This window comes from Canis lupus, chromosome 14, assembly GCF_048164855.1.
Source record: "Canis lupus baileyi chromosome 14, mCanLup2.hap1, whole genome shotgun sequence".
Lineage (NCBI taxonomy): Eukaryota > Metazoa > Chordata > Mammalia > Carnivora > Canidae > Canis > Canis lupus.
The window spans coordinates 6,384,650-6,407,568 of record NC_132851.1 but is presented as its reverse complement, the minus strand read 5'-3'; the positions used below and the strand labels follow the sequence as shown (position 1 = coordinate 6,407,568).

Sequence of the window (22,919 nt, the reverse complement as noted above, 5' to 3'; positions counted from 1 at the left end):
CGGGGTGATGCTCACGCACAGTCAGGTGTGAGAACCGTGGTTGGAAGGGCTGGACAGAAGGTGGGGGAAAGCCGCGCAAGAACAGAGAAGGAACGAGAGTTCCGGGGCGGCGGTCAGCAGCGACAGATGCTCTGGAGTCAGGCAGAGCAGCCACTACACGACATTGAACAAGATGCTTTCCACGGCTTTGCCAGGAACAATTTCAGTGGATGGACAGAATGGCAGTAGTTTGGGTCTCAGCAGGCTGAGGACTTTTTGGAGTTAAAAATAAAGAATGGGGAGTAAAAGGAAGAGAAGGAAGGGATCAGTCGTAGCTCAAGAGGGACACGGGGTCAAGGGAGAGTTTTTAGAATGAAAGAGCAGAATTATGTTTATATACCACAAATATAAAGGGGAAAAATAAACAGGAAAGGAAATTATAGAAACAAAGTGCCAGAGGCCTTTGGACACCGGACAGGTAAGATCTGAGCAGTGCTGCATGGGAGGGGCAGAGAAATACTGTTTGGAATGGGGCACATCCTTCCAGAAGTAGAAAGGACAGAGCAGCATTAAGGTGAAGACGTTGGGGAAAGAAGGGTATTTGGCGCTGGGCAAGGTGCCTGGCACCCAAGGTGCTCCCAGGACTGATGAGACCCATCACTTCAAATGCCATCCCAGTTTGCCTATTCAATAGCTGTGTGACCTTGGGCAAAGTAACAGACCTGTCCGCGTCTCAGTTTCTCCCGTGCGTGAAAGTAGATGCCAGATCTCACATGGACAGCAAAGGGGCAGGAGTTAGGAAGAGGTCTTCAAAGATAAGGAAATTTGGGGTTCCCATGGTGCACAAGAGGCTGCGGACCAGCAACCAGTGAAAAGCACATCCAGAACATGGTAAGAGGGTGTGTGACCAGAACTTAAGGGCAGAGTGGTGTAAAACTACAAAATGATGTCCCAGCTCTGAACTGAGGTCAGCTTCTATACATACCAAACAGCATACGATTCCCAGCCCAGGACTGTGTGGTTCCTGCAAAGAAATAGCTGCCCTGATGGTTAACTTTAGTGTCAATCTAACAGGGCCACAGGGTGCTCAGGTAGTTGGTCAAACATTATTCTGGGTGCTTATGCATGAGATTAGCGGTTCAATCAGTGGGCTTGAGTAAAGCAGATTGCTCTCCCTAATGTGGGTGGGTCTCACCCAATAAGTTGAAGGCCTGAATGGAACAAAAGGCCAACCTGCCCCAAGTAAGAGAGAATCCTCCTGCCTGATGGCCTTTGAACGAGGACATCCATGCTGCCTGGGTCTACAGCAGTTTTGCCCTTCAGACTCAAATCAGGACATTGATTCTGGAAATTCTATGCTTTCCAGTCTCCATAATCCTGTGAGCCAATTCATTATAATACATCCCTTTTATACACACACACATACAGTTGACCCTTGAACCACACAGATTTGAACTGCTTAGGTCTACTTACACGGACTTTTTTTTCATAGTACAGTATTATATAGGTATTTTCCTTATAATTTTCTTAATACTTTCTCTAGCTTACTTTATTGTAAAGAATACAGTATATAATACATTTAACACAAAAAATATGCGTTAATCAACTGTTCATGTTATCGGCAAGGCTTCTGGTCAACAGTAGACTGCAAGTTAAGTTTTTGGAGAGTCAAAAGTTATACACGGTTCGGGGGGGGGGGCACCCAAGTGGCCCTAACTCTTGGTTTTGACCAGGTCATGATCTCAGAGTTGTGGGATCAAGCCCTGCCTGAACTCAATGCAGAGTCTGCTTATCCCCCTCCCTCTGCTCCTCCCCACCTTGCTTACACTCTCTCTCTCAAATAAATAAACTTTAAGAAAAAGTTATACACAGATTTCTGACTGTGTGGGGTGCAGAGTCAGCACCTCTATGCCCCACATTGTTCAAGGATCACACATATATCACATGGGTGCTGTTTCTCTCGAGGCCCTGATGAATACACTGCCTAACTGCGTGATCTTATCATTCATTCCCTTGACTGAACAAAGGATGTGAAATGGCTGCTCAGTGACATGAAGTTCTAGGCAACTCAACTTTCTTTTCAACTGCAATCCTTGCAGGAGAAAGAGCAGGTTCGTGGGAAAGGGGTGTTCTGAAATGAAGAGAGAAAAAAAAAAAGAAAGAAAGAATAAGCAGAGGAATTACTAAGGTAGAACAGTCCAAAGGGATCACAAATGTTAAAAAGAAAGATTTTGACCAAACAAAATTAAGAAAAAAGAATAGGGGCTAAAACCAGGAAACAAAGGCAAGGAAAAAGCCCAATGGCATCAAAGTTGGGGGGCCGGGGGCAAAGGGGAGTCTAATTAACATTGCTGTTTCACAATTTTGATGTAGAATTTAGTGAGTTTTTGGAAGGACAACACTGTGTACTGTATTACAGCTGGAGAGTTAACTTTCCCAGGCAGGAGGAACTGTAGCTGTGTGTCTGGGTGGCAAGATAAGAGTGTTCCAAATCATTTATTTTAGAAAAGAAATTCTGACTCAGGAGCAAGCAGCCAACTAAGTTCTGGAAAGCTCGGACTATGGAAAATTTGACACTTCCTCTCAGCAGAATTACGTATAGCACAGGCCCCCTTCCAGAACCAACACGAACACTTCTCAGGCAGCCTACTCATATACCCCAGCATTCATGTCTCTCCAAAGCTGCGTTAGTTCCCCTGGAAGAATGTGAAGGATCCATCATAGCCGAGCCAAACGGGTGCCTTAAATGACTGAAGAGGCGTCAATTTACGTGATAGATTTTCATTTCCTGTATTGTTAGTGAGTGGAGATCATAGCCTCTTGTCTCCCAGCAAAAGGCTGGAGCACTTTGAAGCAAAAAGACAACTTTCCGGGGGCACCTGGCTCAGTTGGTTAAATGACTCATAGTTTCCACTTGGGGTCATGATCTCAGGAACCTGAGATTAGAGCCCTGCATTGGGCTCCATGCTCAGTATGGAATCTGCTTGTGATTCTCTCCCTTTCCCTCGGCCCCTCTCCCTGCTCATGTTCTTTAAAATAAATGAATAAAATCTTAAAAAAAAAAAAAAAAAGACAACTTTCCTTCCTAAAGAGTGTGGAAGCAAGAAATTCAGGCACAATGGAAAAATGTGCCCCTTCCATCCCCCAAAAATGCTGCTGTCATGTTGGCTCTTATCAAAGGACTATTGTGTTCCTAGTACAGGTGCAGAATTAGCTAGTGATGTAGCAAATATGACTTCAAATGCTAACTCATTTTATAAACATGCGATGACCATTATTTTTGAAGAAATTAGGGCAATTGCAAAAAAAAATCAGTACTAAGTTTATAAATTGTTAAATTCTGCCTGGATCTTCATGGACATTTGCAGGAGAGCATTAAGTATGTTTTGCAAAACACTCTTAAAAGAGTGACACAAGGTGAAGAGCTTTTGGGTGCAGTCAGGCACCCTTCTGGGCACGGTGTGCACTCCATGGGCCCATCCACTGGACAAACCAGTGCCCACTATGAACGTGCCAAACGCGATGTGAGAAACTGTGAACACATGAGTAAGACTGCTGTTGTCACGATCCTTGAAAAATGTAAATTAGACACCATACGGTGGGTTCCCTTTGTATCCAAACACAATCACAGTTCCCCATCACGCTCTGTAAGCCCTGCCCCACTTGCCTGTGTCAACCTTTCTACACCCCCTTGCTCACGAAGCTGTCACCACGCTGACCTGCCACTCGAACCTCTGAGCCAGTTCCCTCCTGGGCTCTTTGCAAGTGCAGTTTCTTCAGCCAGGGATATTCTCCCCCCTGGTTCTGGCTGGCATCTTCCAGGGTACAGCTCACCACCTTATCTACACTAGCCCTCCTTACCCCTTCCCAGCCCAGGTCACTATCACCTCACATTCAGAAGTGAAGGGTCTTATCTCATTGTGTCCACTGCCATCAACCACTAGCAGGTGAGCTCTACGTGGACAGAGGCCCTCTCCTCACTGATATGCTCCTGCCAGCACTGGGTATTGAGCAACAAATTAGTTATTTGCTGAGTGAAGGACTCTGCCCTCACAGAACTCATAACATATGTCCTCAGTCAGTGACTGGTTGTTGAAGGAAAGGATGAACTAAGGATTCTTTTGCCTAGACACGTCATCAGGGACATGTATGCTAAACCATCAGGCCAGTAAAGTCTCAGAGAATGGATCTTGTCCTCAGAGACTGCGGGGAATGGGGCTGAGTGCTGACCTGGCAACCAGTGACATCAGAGTTCCCTGAAACAGATGTGCACCCATCCTGGAAAGAGGAGGGGTTTGGCAGCTACTGTTGCCAAGTCTCACCAGGATGATGCGTGGGACAAAGGAAAACACAAAAGATAAATAGAGACTGACAGAAAAGAAGTCCATAAAACCAGAATGAAAGCAAGACCACAGAAAGGAGTAAAACCCTAACATGTGAAACTCTTTCACTCAGGGAATTCAAATCAATTTTTAAAAGTATGTAGACATAAACGTATGAGCCAAGAATTGAGAGAGTTTGTAGAAAATTTGAGATCATTCTTGGTAGGTTTTTAAATTGAGAAATAACACATGGATCATAATTTATCCTCAATCATACAAGTCACTGGTTTCTGGTATATTCACAGGGTTGTCCAGTTATCACTATCTAATCCCAGAACCTGTTTATCAACCCCAAAAGAAACCCTGTATCCATTAGCAGCCACTTCCAATCCCTTCCCTCTCCCTGGTCTCCTCACCAACCACTCATCTCTTTTCTGTGTCTTTGGATTTGTCTACTCCTAACATCTCATATAATGGGAATCAGACAATATGTGACCTTCTGTGCCTGGCTTCTTTCACTCAGCACAACATCCTCAAGGTTCAGCCATGTTGTGCCAAGGAACAGGACTTAGTTCCTTTTTATGGCTGAGTAATATTCCCTGGTGTGGACATACCACAGTTTGTTTATTCATTTATCATACGTTGATGGCCACTTGGGTTTCCACTTTTTAGTTATGATAATCCTGCTATAAACTTTTACATACAACTTTTTATGTCAATCTATGTTTTCAAATCTTTTGGGGAGACATACACACATGTTGGAATTGTCCATCATATGATCCTGGTGGGTTTTTAATGAGTAATTTGTCTTCTAAGGGAAACTAATTTCAATTCACATAAGCTAGAGAAGCCAAGAAGCAAAAAAAAAAAAAAAAAAAAATCAAGTAGTATAAAAATTACTAACAGAAATGGCCTTTAGCATGTTGAGTCCCCTCTTCTATGTATGTACCTTGTCAAAAAAATCTGAACATCCCATGAGGTTTAATCTTCACAATAATCCTACAGTGTTCTCATCTCTTCTACAAATGAAGAAATGGAGTCTGATCCAAAGGGGCAAGCCACCCAAGATCACAATAGAATTCAGACCTAGTAGACATGGCCAGCTCTGAGAGGCCAGAAGAGAAAGGCAGACCAATAGAACATTCATGACAAATACCCATGGTCTAAATTCCCCCATCAAGGAACTGCAGACAAAATTAAAAACAAACATTAAGCAATATCCTGCTTTCAGAAAACACATACAGAAGCTAAATTAAAAAGGAAACAATCCAAATTTGAAGCAAGGGACTTTTATTCTATGGGTAGATGAGCTCTTCAGGATTTGTGAGCAGTGACCCGACAGTCCCCTGGCAGCAGTGCTAGGGTGATAGGAAGGTGAGCAGAGAGGGGACAAGAGGGCCAGTTAGGAGGCTCTTAAGACAAACTGGGGAGAGGAAGAGCTTGGAAGGAGAGAGCGGAAAGAACCTCCAGGATACTTGAGTGCCTGGCCACAAAGTGGGGGAGAGACAATGAGCAAACAGCAGAGGTGGGAGCATGAGGCTTGAGGGAGGAGCTATCGTTCTTTTTTTTAAATTTTTTTAAAAAATGTTTTCTTTTTAAGATTTTATTTATTCATGAGACACACAGAGAGAGAGGCAGAGACACAGGCAGAGGGAGAAGCAGGCTCCATGGAGGGAGCCCAACGTGGGATTCGATCCTGGGTCTCCAGACAGAATCACCCCTGGGCTGAAGGCGGTGCTAAACCCGCTGAGCCACCCGGGCTGCCCCAGGAGCTTGCTTTCTGAGTGCACTCCTTCCTCCCTTGGCCAGTTGTCCTGCAGGGTAGTGCCACTGGGCTCAAGAATGAGGCAAAATCCATGCCCACATACCACTGATGAAAACAACCCATAGACAGGTGCCACCCTTTCATATACAGTTCTCCTCTTTCCAAGGGTTCCCTGTAAATTGTCACTCTTCTTGCTAGAGACCTGGACTGCTTCACTATATTATGAACTTCTCGAATTCCTAAGAGTCAATGGAGACCAAAAAATGTCAAGAACATGTGCTGAACATCTCCTTGATGCCTCCCTGCAAAGCCTGGCATAGCGAATGCCCTGCACACAATGAGTGCTAAGTGAGCACTGATTGGCAGAAGAAATTATATCCCCATCAGAACCACACAGCTGTGTTTCCAATTCTGCTGATTCAATATTTCCCATCAGAAGTAGCTTTTGATCTTTCAATATTGCAAGTTTACCCTCATGCACGTATACTACAAAGTATATGTAGTCTTTTGTGATCGAAGTGAAAGCTGTCTGTAGCAACCTGAGGCACAACAATGACTCAGAAAGCAATCTTTTCCTTGTTTCTCAGGCTGGTAGGGAAATTAAACCTGGCAATCAAGTGAACAAAAGCTAGGCTAGGCTGGCTCTTCCAGTTATAGGAACAAAAAAAGCCAAAGGACGTGGGGCATTTTGGAAATTCAAAGGCAAAATAGCTCCCAACTCAAGCATGACCAACTAGGCCTGTGCTGTCCAATGCAGTAACCACTGGCCACAGTTAGGTATTTACATTAATTAAAGTTAAATAAGATTAAATGTGTACTTCCTCAATCATACCAGCCACATTTCAAGTGGACTATGGCCCCATATGGCATAGGCTACCACAGTGCGTAGCACAGATACAGAATGTCCATCATCATGGAAAGTTGTTTAGGACAGTGCTAAACCAGGCCAACTGTATGATCATGGTCGTATAGCAGGGGTGGGGGAGTGTTCCATTCTTCACTGACTGACATTCAAGTTTGACTTTCCTGGACAGATATCCTCAAGGATGTTTCCAGGCCATTGATTCCACAGATCAGTAATTATAGTACTTTTTCTCATTTTGGGGTGCTAGGCACTGGGCTTTTTCACTGCTCAGCATCACACTCCCAGGACCTAAAACAATGCCCGATTGACAGTATGAGCTCAAAAACTATTTGCTGAATAAGAGAACAGATATACACACAGACAGACATATCAGTACATCCTTACTTTTTTTCATTTTGTCTTTGGGGAAAACTGGCTGGCCACCAGTGTTTGGGTTCTAAACACTGTCTATACACAAAGACACGCACAGGCTGGTTTAAGTCACAAAATTAACAGAAGTTGTCTAAAGTTTTCTGAGAACTTTGTATTAACAACATTAATGTTATTATGTAACAAAATATCCCAAATCAGAACACTACCCAGTGTTTGTGGGTTTCTCTAAGAGGATTGTATGTTTCATAACCAACCATGAGGGAGACTGGAGGTTAAACGACAGGTTTGCTTCTAAATGGCACCAGAGCGCCCTCTTGTGGTGAAGTGTAGTACCTGTATAGTCTTAATTCTTTTTTAAAGAAACCAGTGACTTAATGCTTCTAACAAACCTGTTCTGACCTGTAACTACTCTGAGAATCAGCCCAGGAAAGTACCTCGACAGTAAAATATAAAATATGGCAAGTTGTGTTATTGAAAAAAGTAATTACGAATAATTTGTCACAGAACTATCCAAAGAAGTCATCCACATACCTAGGAAGCCACAAAATACATCAAAATTGCTCTTTGGATTGGATATTCTGGATAGTTTCTATTCATCCTCTGGTTAAAAGAAAATTTTCAAGTTCAAATATATACGATTTTTCCTTGTTTGGTCTAACATCAACAATATTCTTTGTTGCATCCAACTTTTTTCACTTTTGTCTTAATATCCTTTGGCTTTGTTTCTTCGTGCAAACCATTCTTTGAAAGGCTGTTCTGGTTGTTCTTTTAAACTTTTATAAGCTGGATAAATCACACCCAAATTGGGTTTTCAAATAAAAGATACATGTGACTTTGGTCACTTTAGACAGTTCCTGCAAATTCCAATTTGATATTCTATGGCCTTTCGAGGGTAGAGGATACCTACAATGATCAGTTTCTGCAAAAGCAGAACTTTCCAGTTCTGTTAATAATGTTGGAATGCTACCTTAGGTGGCAGAGTAGGAAAAGCTGATTTATTCCTAATGATCCTACTGAACGTAGTCTGTATGAAAGATAGAAAAATCACTATTTGCACTAGACCCCAAGATGCTTCCAAACCTAAGTCAATGACTGTATCTGGGGATTCAGAGGAAGACTCTTTCAAGGGTAGTCTCATTTAGCTGGCTGATCACCAGCATCTGAGTCTCCTGGGTGTTTGTTAAAAATGTAGACTATTTCTTGGACCTACACAAGACTTACAAACATCCCTGTGGAGTTTGGCAATGAATCTGCATTCTTATTAAATTCCCCAAGAAAGAACTGCTGTGGATCTAATCAATTCCAATATTAAGCAACTGTCAGAAAATATCATTTGTGTTTGCTCATACACTTCTGCTTCGTTTTAAACTTTTTTCTTCTTGCATTATCTTGACCATTCTTGGTATGAAAGATGTTGACCTGTTTCACCTTCTTCTCCAGCTAAACCATCCCAGGAGCTATTCCCTACTGATGATCACTTCCATGGTTTAACCTCATTCCCTTTTTCTCCCACAAGTGATGGGGTTCAGATAAAAAACTATTCTAAGAGTGAATCTGCTGATAAGTAAAATAGTTCTGGTGGGTAATATTTCTTAAAAAAAAAAAAAAGCCAGAATTACATTCATATATTAATCTAAATTTATCCAGGCTAGAAAAATAAAGACCCTAAATAAGTTTACATTACCGAAATGGTAAACTTCAATTTACAGACAACTGAATTAGGAAAGTTGTCAATGCACTTCCTTTAGAACATAATACTATTACAGACCTTCTAGGATAAACCATCTTTTGCTGATATAACCAGAAGGAAAAAAAATCCCACCTTTTTCCCTATAGAATAGCAAGGTTTTAGGGGTGCCTGGCTGTTCAGTTGCTTAAATATCTGTCTTCAGCTCAGGTCATGATCCTGGGGTCCTGGGATCAGAGCCCCACGTTGGGCTCCCTGCCCAGTGGGGAGTCTGCCTCTCCCTCTGCCTCTGCCCCTCCTCCCCAGAGCTCATTCTCAGGTATGTGCCCTCTTTCTCAAATAAATAAAAATCTTAAAAAAAAAAAAAAGTAGCAAGGTTTTCATTATAAGCTATTCTATAATACTTGTACATATGATTCTTAGTGTATTTGTTACTTTAAAAAGATTATTTCAGAGAGAAAGAGAGGAGGTGGGGGTGGGGGGAAGGGGCAGAGGGAAAGGAAGAGAAATGTCTTAAGCTGACTATGCACAGAGCATGGAGCCTGACACGGGGCTCGATCTCACGACCCTAAGATCATGACTCTGAGTTAAACCAAGAGTCGGAGACTCGACGGACCACACCACCCAGGCACCCTGTTATTCTGATTTAAGGAAAAAAAAAAAAAAAGGCAGCTGAGAATAAAGGAGAGTAACTTCATATCTAGATCAATTTCTTCTATTTCCAACTAATTAAATATGAAGTGACAGCAAAGAAAAATTAATGTTTGTTTTGTATTTGTGATGCACAAAGTACTAGTTGAAAGGTATTACTTGGTATGTGCTCATTCAAAATGCTACGTGGGAATCTGCTCCACTCAGACCACATAGTGTCTGCCTAAGACCAACTTTAGCAGGAAGGAAAACCTTCCAGGTTGAATAACCTGGGCTACTGAAGTTAGCATGCAACCACTAGACGCCTCATTACCCATCGCCAAAAAAAAAATCTGGGCTCCAAAGTTCCTGCCAAATACTAGCACAATTTAATATTTCATCAACCACATCTAATGCTTTTTCTTTTCCTATGTCATGGTCTTTCTTGGACTAAGTTGAAGGAATGTGTTTGGCTCATTCATATAATAGGACCCTGTAGAGGGCAGGAGGCATGATATGGACAAAAGGGCCCCAAAGTCAGAAATCTTAGGTTTGGGGGCGCTTAGGTGGCTCAGTCAGTTAAGCGGCTGCCTTTGGCTCAGGTCATGATCCCAGGGTCCTGGGACTGAGCCCCACATCAGGCTCCCTGCTCAGCAAGAGCCTGCTTCTCCTCTCCCTCTGCCCCACTCCCTGCTCATTCTCTGCCTCTCTTTCCAATGAGTAAATAAAATTAAAAAAAAAAAAAAGAGGGCACCTGGGTGGCTCAGTGGTTGAGTGTCTGCCTTTGGCTCACGTCATGATCTCAGGTCCCTGCAGGGAGCCTGCTTCTCCCTCTGCCTATGTCTCTGCCTTTCTCTGTGTCCGTCATGAATAAATAAATATATAAAAAAAATCTTAGGTTTGAATTCGGACTCTAACTCAAAATCTGTGAGATCTAGCAAAGAAAGCACTAAAGTCCTTTGCCCCAAGCCTCCACAAGTAGCATGGGACCACCAGTCCTCCCGGCACAAACAACACGGGGAAGGGGCAAGGCAACCGGTACTGATAGCGCTGGCAGGATGGCCTCTAACACTCAATAAATGTCGAGTGAATCTGTTATCTGAGCTCTACCCTAGAGGAGAACCAATAGATTCTGAAGCCTTGAAACAAGGCAAGATGCAGAGAATAGGAAGAATGCTTTCCCAGGAATGGTAGCTACCATGGACAATATAAAAAGCCCAACACGGACCGAAGCTCAGAGACAAATTGCTTTAACATCATACGACATACACAAACTCTGCCTACCCCCACCACACACATGCAATTACTTCCTTCTAACCTTCAGACTCCACAATGTCATGGACCTTTAAATTCCCAGATCAAACACAGGTGAAAAGAAGCTAGAGGCACTGGTCTAGGATTCTGGGTACATGTGCATCATGTACCGGGCACCATTTCAAAGCACTACACGCGCAGGTGGGATCGCTTTCACAGAATAACAGTCTAGTTATCCCCATTCTAGGAAGGAGGGACTGGGCATGGAGACCACAGGACTAATCAGTAGCAGAACTAGGCTTGGGCTCCACAGCTACAACCCAGGCACCCTGTGTCTCTCAGAGAAATTATAGTGAAAGTCCTGAATTCCAAACACACATTATGACTTTAAACTTGAAACAATCCCTACCTACCCATGTCAGAACAATATTACAATCCAGGTAAAATGTTAAAGTCATCATGTGGGCTTACCAATCCTTTACTTAAGTTGTCAAAACACATCCTCCATCACAGATTATGTCCATTGTACAGATACCAAGACTCAAAAAACACCTGCAAACAAAGAGAACCAGAATTTTCTGACACCAAAACCAAACATTTTCAGCTTCCTCTTATCCAAAGGAAAATTGAAAATAAAATCTGCATTCTTAACATGTCTTAAATTTAGAACTTTGACAGGGAACTTGGGAGCATATATCAAAACTTTAATTATACCCTATGTCCTACAAACCCCACGTCCAGGATCTCTCTTACAGAAATACTAATACAAGTAAAGATACCCGTAGGAAAAAAAAAAAAAAAAAGATACCCGTAGAAGGAGGTTTACTGCAGCAGTGTGTGTTATGACTGAAACAAAAAATAACCTGAATATCCAACAAGTCAGCTATATTGTAGCAGAAATATATGATGGAAAACCATGCAGCCAGTGGAAAAAAATGATGTAACTCTAGATAGACTGACATCCAGAGATTTTGGACATTACTAATAAACAAAAAAGTAACAGGATATATGCAGTTTGATCCTACATTTATTTTAAAATAAACTACGTTTGCATGTGTATAATATATATGCTGTGGAAATATAGAAAAGGGTCTACAAGAATACATGCCCTTGAGAAGAAATCTGGGAGGCAGGAAGGGTCATCTCTCATTTTTTACTTTCTAGAATTCTGAGTACGTTTGAAGTTAACCTCTTTTGAAAAAAAAAAAACAACAACAACATAAATGTTTGAAGTAAAAAGGATTTATTTAGGAGGCTAATTTCTAGAAGAAATAGGCATAGTTTAGAAATGCCCTTAAAGGGGATCCCTGGGTGGCTTAGCGGTTTAGCGCCTGCCTTTGGCCCAAGGCGCGATCCTGGAGTCCCAAGATCGAGTCCTGGGTTGGGCTCCCGGCATGGAGCCTGCTTCTCCCTCCTCCTGTGTCTCTGACTCGCTCTCTATGTCTATCATAAATAAATAAATAAATAAATAAACAAACAAACAAACAAACAAACAAATAAATAAATAAATAAATCTTTAAAAAAAAATGCCCTTAAAACAGAAACTTCCTTCTTCCATCTGCAAGCCTGGGAGGGCAAAGGAAAGGTAGCACTGCCACAAAAACCTCTTTTAGAAGCTCCTTCAGGATGCTAAACTAAGTCATCCATTTCAGAGATTTTTAAAACAAAGAATGCCTCTTTTCAGATGATGTCATAAATGATATATAGGTCAAAACGAAGGCTTTTATAATTAATAAATCTTAGAAAGGAAGTATGTAAAAAAGACACAGAACAAATGACTGAAGCTACACAGTTTTGCTACACTTTATTCCAAGTTGGCCCTACTTCCTAATTATTTGAGGGAACTCAAAATCTAGTGTCCAAATGTAAATGTCCATCATATATTGAAAAATAATCTTTACATTTGTACTGTGACCCAAAATTGGCACACTTAAATCATATGTGAGTCAGACCCTTGATACAGTGGTCAAGTGGTCAACCCTTGATACAGAACAAAATCCGGGAAGCGGCATAGCAAGTCAGCTATGCTCTCATTTATTAAACTCTCAAACTGAACTATAATCTTGAGAAGTTATACACACCACAATACACCTTTGCACAGGTAATTTTATTATCTCCTGTGGGTGTCAACAGTGCTCACAGATTGTAATTTGAAACATTCAGAAAGCACATACCTGAATATTATCACATTTCTTTACATCATGATTCAGTAACTATTAGACAGTTATGTCTGCTAAATACAGTGAACAAAATGGTATAAACATTTACCATTCCCTTGTAAACAAGGCTTTTGTGCACAACAGTAACAAATGGAATTAATGCATACCAGAATATCAATAAAGAAAGACCTTCTCTTTAAATAAACTATTCTGTTTATAAATAAACTCTGATTTTTTTTTTAGTACACATTTACAGACCTGATCAATAAAAAGAAGTAAGATACCTATTTTCCTTTAAGAAGAAAATATTGAGAGATGGACCACTATGGAAGAACTCACCTAGGAAAGGGGGGCAGAAGCAAGCAAAGGACAATAGAGAGTTAAAAGTACTGTCATACTACAACCTATATCTGTTAGAATACACCAACACAAGGACAGGATTGTCTGGGAAGGAGCTCATTTTTACTTGAATTCCAGCAAGTTGCAATCAATCTTGTAGTACACATAGGGGTAGTATTCCTGTTGACTCAGGTTTAAGCCCGGAATATCCATAGGAGCCTACAGAAAAATCAGACAATTATCCAATTGAGTACTTACAGAAATCAAAAAAAGAAGAAATTAAGTATTACCATCTACCTTCTTATTGAAAACCTACTCTGAGCTAAGTTTATGTGTTTATGCTAATTTAATCTGAGTTAGGCATTATTACTCCTATTTTGCCAGAGTTAATACAGTGGGTAGTGAAGCCAGATTTAAGCACTCACTGACTCCAAAGCCTGAATGTGTTTAACCAGGACCTTATGATCCTGTTTTGTGCATAAGGCATAAAATTACTTTTTAAATCTCAGGCTTGAGATATCGAGTTTATCAGACACATGGCTTATTAAAATATTGAACAGAAGTAAACTAAGCATACTTTAATGATATCACTTATTATTTACATGTTTTAAGAATATACTGGTAGGGGGCAGCCCTGGTGGCGCAGCGGTTTAGTGCCGCCTGCAGCCCGGTGTGTGATCCTGGAGACCCAGGATCGAGTCCCACATTGGGCTCCCTGCATGGAGCCTGCTTCTCCCTCTGCCTGTGTCTCTGCCTCTCTCTGTCTCTCGTGAATAAATAAATAAAATCTTAAAAAAAAAAAAAAAAAAAAGAATATACTGGTAGGAAGGGCACCTGGATGGCTCAGTCAGATGGGCATCTGCCTTCAGCTCAGGTCATGATCTCAATCTCTTGGGATAGAGCCCTGCATTTGGGGTCCCTGCTCAGCAGGGGAGTCTGCTTCTCCCCCAGCCTGCCCCCACTCATGCTCTCTCTCAAATAAATAAAATCTTTAAAAAAAAAAAAAAAAGAATATACTGGTAGGAAATTGAGTATCAAATAGTTGAACCTTGTATTTTATTGACAATTAATGAAAACCTAGAAAGCAATTTCCTGCATTTTCTTCTATCAAAAAACCTGTTTCACAGGTTCTAACTAATGCAAAAGTAAGATACTACCATCCTAAAGTGGAAAATAATAAGATATTTGAAATTAAAAATATGAACTAAAAGCCCACTACAATTTTAAATGGCAATAGCAACAACACACACTTTGATTATACTCTTTGTTTGAAAAAAGATATAGGGCAGCCCTGGTGGCGCAGCGGTTTAGCGCCTGCCTTTGGCCCAGGGCACGATCCTGGAGATCCTGGATCGAGTCCCGCGTCAGGCTCTCTGCATGGAGCCTGCTTCTCCCTCTGCCTGTGTCTCTGCCTCTCTCTCTCTCTGTGTCTCTATGAATAAATAAAATATATATATAAAAAAAAAGATATAAATACATCACTTTAGAAAAATGGTAGTTCCCTTCAAAACACTCCTCTACTGACTTCACTACTTGTACCGAATACAATCAAATTAACTACTTATTTTCTTCTCTGCAATTTGGTAAACAAGTAGTATCACTGGTTGCTTCTTTATTTCTGCAGCTATAAATATCTGATCTATAGCAAGACAATGACTGGCTTAGAAGCAAAGCACCGCTCTTAACTAGTATAAAACAGGGTAAACAATGTAAATTACTTGCTATGCTTATCTAACAAATTGAGAACCTCAAAGTAATTTTAAAAAAAAGATTAAAAATACAATATTTACTATCCCCTTTCCATTCTCTCCTTCCAATAATTTTTTTCTGAAATTCATTCCAGTTCCTACTTTACAAAGGTGCCTAGTAAGAACTTACATCAATAATAGCTGCCGCACTGCTGTCTAGGTGTTTATACAATTCATATAATACTTCTCTTAGTTTCTTCATTGTTTTCTTATTGGGCTGAAGTAGCATTGCTTGGAAGTTCACTGGCAAACCATACCTTATAAGGAAGCAAACATATAGTATATAACACAAATATAAACATATAAAGAGATTTTCTTTTCAAAGCAAATATTCTCATAGTCTTCTTTAATCACAGTTAACAGAGACACGGCATCTCATTTCAATGACCACCTTTACAAGTTCAACTACTATACAAAGAAACTCAAATCTTCTCTGGTCCTCACTCCACTAGAAATGTTTCCTTAAATGAGAGCCCATTGTCTACTAGGAATTACTTTTAATTTTTCTTCAATTTTTAAGATAATATATGAATGCCCTCAGGAAACAGCAATAATATATACACTTAGAGGAGACACCTTCACAATAAGGAGCAACATAATTACTCATACCTTGAAAAGTCCATGAAATGTATAAATAGCATGGCTGCAGGTAAGGATTTTGAACTACTTCTAATATGAGCAAAATGTAAAGAGGATCACAAGATGATTGAGATTTTTAAGTATCTCAGAATAGTAAAATATTTCAGGTCAATACAAAACAATGATGTCAAATAAATCATCAGTATAGTGTGTACCAAACTACACATAAAGTATGTAAAAGATCTTCTTTTAAATAAGCACTAGTGGGCAGCCCAGGTGGCTCAGCGGTTTAGTGCCACCTTCAGCCCAGGGCCTAATCCTGGGGACCTGGGATTGAGTCCCGAATCAGGCTCCCTGCATGGAGCCTGCTTTTCCCTCTGCCTGTGTCTCTGCCTCTCTCTGTCTCTCATGAATAAATTTTTTAAAAAAATCTTAAAAAAAAAAAAAAGAACAAGACTAATATAAATGTCTGATACAATCTCTGCCTCATGGTGTCCCTTTGGTTTTTCCACATCAACTTCCCATTACTGGACTGTGTGCTGTAACAAAGAGGTCTAATGCAAAAAGATCTATAAACTCTTCAGTTCCAAGTTTTTCAAGTAACTTTCTTTACCTTAAAACAGACTCAACAAAAACCCTCAACGCTTTCACATGAATCCATGCAATAAATGCCTCACTGAAATTTACTTTCAGCCACCGTACAAGTGGTCCCTATAAAAAGGAAAAAAGAAAACATCACCACAAATCTGATCTTGAAAATGGCAATTAGAGATAAACTAAATATTTTTAAAGGAGCAACCATTCAATAAGAATATACAGAATTAAATCACATAATAATTCACTTTAAAAATGTTTCATTATTCTCATTATCTTGGACACTTGATCTTAAATAAGATTAAAAAGGTCAGCAACTACTCTATAACCTCAGTAGACGTGAAAATTCATGGAACCTCTTCACTACACAACAAAGTTATACATTTTAATATATATATAAACTAATACAAAATATAGATGTGCTCTAGGTTTGAAAACCAAATTATAAAAACCTGAAGTTACACAATACATTTCAGACATTTAAAACAGAATTCAATGTACAAACAACTTCTTGGGAACAGGATAAACAGTTACGTAGTAAGTCATTCAATACATATCCCTAGGTCTTAATTTTTTCATCTATAAAATCAGAGATGTTGATCTAGATCCCTTAATCCTCTTCATATTCTAAACTCTTAATGATTCTACTACATAAAATAACTTCTCTTTGAACTTAAAATATTCAGTATTATTTACAGTACTAAATAAAAATACTCCTTTAAAAAAACAGATTTCAAAAAAATTAATACTGCCTCTCAATACATAAAAGACGTACATGATCAGTTCAGCTAAGTTATTTAGATAACATCATTAGGCTCATGTGATGTACCAACCAATTAAGACAAAGTGAAAATCTCTGGTTAAAGTATCTGTTCTGGGCAGCCCCGGTGGCTCAGCGGTTTAGCGCCGCCTTCAGCCCAGGGCCTGATCCTGGAGACCTGGGATCGAGTCCTGCATCGGGCTCCCTGCATGAAGCCTGTTTCTCCCTCTGCCTGTGTCTCTGCCTCTCTCTCTCAAATAAATAAAATCTAAAAAAAATAAAAATAAAAAATAAAGTATCTATTCTTTAAAAAGGCTCTGGACCTTTTAACAAGTTGGTTTTATTGGTCAGGGTTAGTTTTCTCCCAACTGAGAGGATATGGTTTATAAAGTACTGACAATTTGGTTCTCTTGCATCATAAGAGAAATAAATATTCAACTCATTCGGGTTTCCCCTTCCATGCAAGTTTCTAGTCTTCACAATAATCCAGCACTTAAAAATAACAAGGAAATTGACACCATCTTCCCTTGTCACAATTCCATGCCCTTCCCCCATTTTGCCTAAAACATAGTAACTCTCCAGTGGTTTAAACAGAAATTGGTTCAGTATGATTGCAGCATTAAAAAAATTTGCCTCAAGAAAATGAAAATTCTTACTGAAAAGAAGTACTATTTAATTAAAATAATTCCTCACTATAGAGGCATTAACACTGCATTTAAAATTAATTCCTTATATGGACTTAGAGTAATTAATTTTAAGGTATGGACTTCAAGATAACTATTCACAGATCTAAGTTTTGCTTAGAAAAAATTCATTTTAATAGAAAAAATAACTAAAATCAAATGTCTTAAAAGTAAAATCAGTTTTCTTCTCTTTTAAATAAAAAGGAAATAGCAATACTGCTTTTTCTTCTGCTCAACACTGATAATACTAAATATTAAGAACACATACAAACTGCTTTTTCTTGTCAGTAGAAAGCCTGTTCATTTCTTCTTTATCTGCTTTCATCTCCTCTTCATTATACTGGAAGTCACGAACGATGAATCTAAATTTGGGGAGGGAAATACAAATTATCTGTGCTGTGTCTACAGGTGATCTAACAAATTAAAAAAACAAAAAAATAATCATCTTACTTGTTTTCCCTGGCTTTGTGTCTGAAGTCATCAACCGCCTTCCTAAACAAGGTGACATTACAAAGGTAACTGTCTTGGTCCTCTGAGAGAACACTGTGGAGAGAAAGAAAGGTCCACTTAAAGCTTTCTGTTTACTGCTCTCTTTCACACTGAGGGCAGAATTCATGAAACAGGAGGAGGAACAGGAAGATATGGTAGCCCTTCCCAAACCACCTCAATGCTAACCACCTGTACTGCCTCAGACACTGTTTTTATTTATGATGTCTTAACAGCCCTATGACATTTACCACTTTCTAATCCAACAAAATCCAACATTAATTCAAGTAAAATGTTCAAACTCTAAGAACCATGTTTTTCAATCTATCAGTGCCAGGCTAGCTGAGGCAAAACCAGTAACTAGTTTATTCCAGACTCTTCCTGCTTCCTCCTTCTCCTCCAGAAACCAAATTCTCTCTACCTGTCTCCAGCCCAGCCCCCTGAGGTCTGGTTCACCCTCTCTGAGCTGCCAGTACCTCCTACCTCAGATCTTTCCTTTTCTCCCACCACATCCTAACTCAAAACCAAACAAATGCAATAGTCTAAATAACCTCTGACAAAACACACTTTCATGCATCTCAGGGGTTCCTCCTAGGCTCTAGAAGATCCCAGTGACGTTAGAACTTCTATCTAGTTATGAGTCTCATTGGACATCACTGGAAAGTCCTTTCCAAACACAACTGTAGGGAGATTTTAACTGTGGTATAAATTTGTAATACCCTGGGGAAAAGCTGTTTGGAAAGACAAACTGTACAGTTTATGTATACTATACTTCTCACTTGGCCTTCAAAAGCTACCTACAGCTACTTATGTAGAGAATCCCATGTGGGAGGTCTACAAAGCTATACACTGAATTGTTCAACAATGATGATGTTGGGACAGAAATATCACTTAATGGGGGGGAGGGGAGTCTCTTTTCCCTTCTATCTTCCAAGTATCAGGTTGTTGTTTTCTGTTTGTTTGTTTCTTTATAGTTTTTATTTACAATGTGGTACTTCTGAAATCAGAAAAAAATGTTTTACAAACCTGAGGGAGTGCTTGTGGAATTCAAAGATACTTTACTAAATATGGGGGAGAAAAGAAAAGCAAGTTTAGTTTTTCCAAGAAGTCTAAGAACTGCCTGGTTAGCAGTTAATTCAGGTAAATTCAGGAGGTAACTAAAATACTTAATGGCAGAATAGCTGTTAAGAACTGAAGCCACCCTGGCTCTCAATCTACCTTCTCCAGCAGCAGGACCAGCAGACACCTCTAGGAGAACTGACCACTGTCATCACTCAGCTACTCTGAATTTAAAACCTCTAAACTTCCTTTTCAAAGGTGCCCTCTTGGGGCGCCTGGGTGGCTCAGTCAGTGAAGTAACCAACTCCTGATTTTGGCTCAGGTCATGATCTCAGGGTCACTGAGATTGAGCCCCATGTCGGGTTCTGTGCCAGGCATGGAGCCTGCTTAAGATTTTCTTTGTCCCTTTTCTCTCTTCCTCTTTTTTTCCTACAGCCCTCTCCCTCTCTTAAACAACAACAACAACAACAACAAAAAAAAAAAAAAAAAAAAAAAACGGTGCCCTCTCTGGTTGGCTCAGTCAGTAGAGTACACAACTCTTGATCTCAGGGTTAAGAGTTCAAGTCACACACTGGGTGTAGAGATTACTTAAGAATAAAATCTTAAATCTTAAAAAAATAAATGATAAAATCTTTTAAAAGCTTAAAACTTAAAAAATGAATAAGTAAATAAAAGGTGCTCTCTCAAAACTATTACTCTTAGTTCTTGCTCCTGGTGCCTATCAAATCCAAAGCAAGGCAGCTACCAAGTGGACAGAATGCCATAAAAAACCTTTAATGATCTTCAGGTCTCCCAGGCTTAACTCTGTAAAATGCACACTGTGATCAAAACAAATCCAAATCCAACCTGACAGGCTAGTGCAGACCCCTATAATACTCCTCCACTGTCACAGTTATCTTTTAAATTAACGCAGTACTCTGCCATTTTAAAGACCATTTCAAAAGTATTTGATGTTTGACATGGCTCTATGACAGTGAGCAGGGTGTCTATTATGCAGGCTCCTTTATCATGTAGAGACCTGGGTCATAGCAAAATTGTCTGGCTTATTCAAAATCCTCATGGGGAAAGAAGCCAAGATAAAAATTCAGTCTTATTTTATGACTAAATCCTGCTGTGCTACCTTATTAAGAAAAAATAAATAGAAACTATTTGCTTTTCCTTCCTATACCTAGGAAAGGTATTTCTTAAAACATTATAAAAAAACAAACCATGAGTCCTTGGTATAATGGACTTTCAATTATGTAACATGTACTAAGCCTCTATAAATGTACCCCGCTCTTGCTACATATTAGGAATAAAGCTAAGACAATGTAGTTTGCTGACCTCAAGGCAGGGGTCTAACCAAGAAAGGAGACAGAAACAAGTAATACAATACAGAACTGTAAATATTATAATAGAAGATATATGTAACATATTGGGGCAAAAAGGGAATAAATAACTATCTCAGGGGACATTAAGGAGTTTCACAAGAGCAGTGATGTCAAGTGGAAGTCTGAAAAACAGGCAAAAGAGAGAACATGCCAGTAGAATCCCACAAGCAAATGCATACAGATGTGGAATAGCATGGCGCATTTGGGGCTCTACCAGAAATAAGTAGCTGGAACACAGAGTACAAGGGGTGGGTGTGTATGCATACGTATGTGCCAGTAGTAGATTGGTACACCACGAAAATGAAAATGGCAGCAATGCAGGAGAGTGATGAGAGGAGGAAAATACTGGAGATAAAGGAGACCAGCTAATGGCAATTACAATAGTCCAGGCAAGAGATGGGAACCTAAACTAAAGCAGCGGCTGTAGCTACAAGGGCAGGGCCAAGAGGGGACAGGGGGTATAAAGTCAGTGGAAACATACGAAGTTGTTGGTATCTGACCATTTTTGACCTACAAAACAGCAATTCCATATGACTCAACCAAATGCTACTGGAGGTAGAAATAATATAGCTGTTAGATTGGGTCATGGGGCGGGGGGGTGGAGAGAGGGAGAGGTAAGAGTCCAAAATAGCTGATTACCATGGTCTGGTTTGATAACTAGGCAGAGGTTGCTGCCACACACTACATGAGATGAACACCTGAGGCTGGGATTGGGGGCTGGTGGGGGGGGAATAATGTCCTATTACCTGTGGCACAGACACATACAGTGCCCAGGAGGAAACCAGGTGTGGGAGTCTGAAACTACAGGGATCATGAGGCCACAGATGGAGATTTCGGAGTCCCAAAGCTGCAGGTGGAGATCAGAGCCCAGGGTGTGGCTGAAAAATGCGCTGACAGAATACTCTGTCCCACTAAGACAGAAAAGCCCAAGTCTAGCCTGGCCACAACTCAGACCCACACTAGATTCTCTCCAGCTCACTCAGGCAATTTAGGCATAGAAGCTGGCAGACTGAATTACAGATTAATTGGGGAAGGGAGTTTGCAAGAGGTCACAGGGGCCAGAAATGACGGTGCAGGCAAGACAACAGCTAAAGTGATGACTCAAGACTCCAGGCTCAGCAGGAGAGGAAGCATGACTTGAGGAAACCAACAATGTCAGTGCAAAGGGTGGGGACTAGAGATGGACAAGGTCAAAGAGCAGGTTCTGGGACGCCTGGGTGGCTAAGTGGTTGAGCTTCTGCTTTCGGTTCAGGGCATGATCCCAGAGTCCTGGGATCGAGTCCCACATCGGACTTCCTTTGAGGAGTTGCTTTTCCCTCTGCTTGTGTCTCTGCCTCTCTCTCTGTCTCCCATGAATAAATAAAATCTTAAAATCTTAAAAACAACAAAGAGCAGGTTCTATAACAGTGGAAAAGATGGAAAGCAGGCTCTGGTTCAAGAACTGGATTTAAAGTTACAGAAGTAAAGCCTTTTAGAGGTCAAGGGTAAAGCAAGAGAAGAGCCCACAAAATTCAAGTGGAGGTGATGCTTTGTGAGCTGCAGGAAGCCAAAGTTGGAGGGATTTCAAACCAAACCAAAACCAGCAGCGACCTGAAGTGACATGAGACCAAGACAGAGAAACAAAATGAAAGCCAGAAGGAGAAGAAAGAGGCAAGAAAGTGCCATCTTCTTATGATTAAACATGGACTTGGAACCGTGCCTGAAAGGGAGTTTAGTTTAGCTTAACACAGGATGCACAAGTTGGACTAGGTTCAAATAAATGACCACAAAACATGTCTTCCTTTAGTTCTATTGTTATGTAGTAGTAGTAGCACCATCTTCATACAGGCCTAACCAGGCCTGAAGGAAGCAGCAATGTTTTCCACACATTTCATGGCATTTTCAGTCATCCAAGTGAGTAGCTGTGCTTCTGGAGCTCACTAGTTCTGCCTGCTGCTTCTGATTTCTTAGCTCTGTCCTAAAACTCAGACCTGCAATCTTCCGTCCCCTAATTCATCTTCCTATGTCACTGCTAAGGCAGCTCTTCTGCTTTTCTTCATGAAAGTTATTTTTACAACCCCCACAACACAAGGGAACTTTTCTCTGCACAATGGCTTGTACAGTTTTTCTTAAGCTTTCCTAGTGAGGTTCCTCTAGCTCCCTGACCAAAAACCTCTGTGAAGCACCAATGTGTTTGTGGTACTTTCCAATAACACAGAAAAGGCACAAGTTTACTAGTGATGGGACCTGGTCAGACTCTCTTCACAAGTAAAAGTAGACAGACAAAAA

At 40.4% G+C, this 22,919-nt stretch overlaps 1 protein-coding gene across 4 annotated transcripts in view; it reads right to left on the bottom strand.

Annotated features, from left to right (window-relative positions):
- Nucleotides 1-22,919, bottom strand: part of ATP6V1C1 (ATPase H+ transporting V1 subunit C1) — a 59,879-nt gene that overhangs the window by 4,949 nt on the left and 32,011 nt on the right. For 3 of the 4 annotated variants that reach the window (XM_072774115.1, XM_072774114.1, XM_072774113.1), the window contains 6 exons: nt 18,187-18,279; nt 18,005-18,098; nt 16,313-16,410; nt 15,251-15,377; nt 13,500-13,591; nt 11,346-11,426 (listed from right to left, as the gene is read on the bottom strand). In XM_072774115.1, coding sequence (XP_072630216.1) covers nt 11,357-11,426; nt 13,500-13,591; nt 15,251-15,377; nt 16,313-16,410; nt 18,005-18,098; nt 18,187-18,279 — 574 coding nt within the window. In that variant the 3' untranslated portion in view covers nt 11,346-11,356. The remainder of the gene's footprint in view (nt 1-11,345; nt 11,427-13,499; nt 13,592-15,250; nt 15,378-16,312; nt 16,411-18,004; nt 18,099-18,186; nt 18,280-22,919) is intronic. The other variant, XM_072774116.1, reaches the window with a different exon arrangement.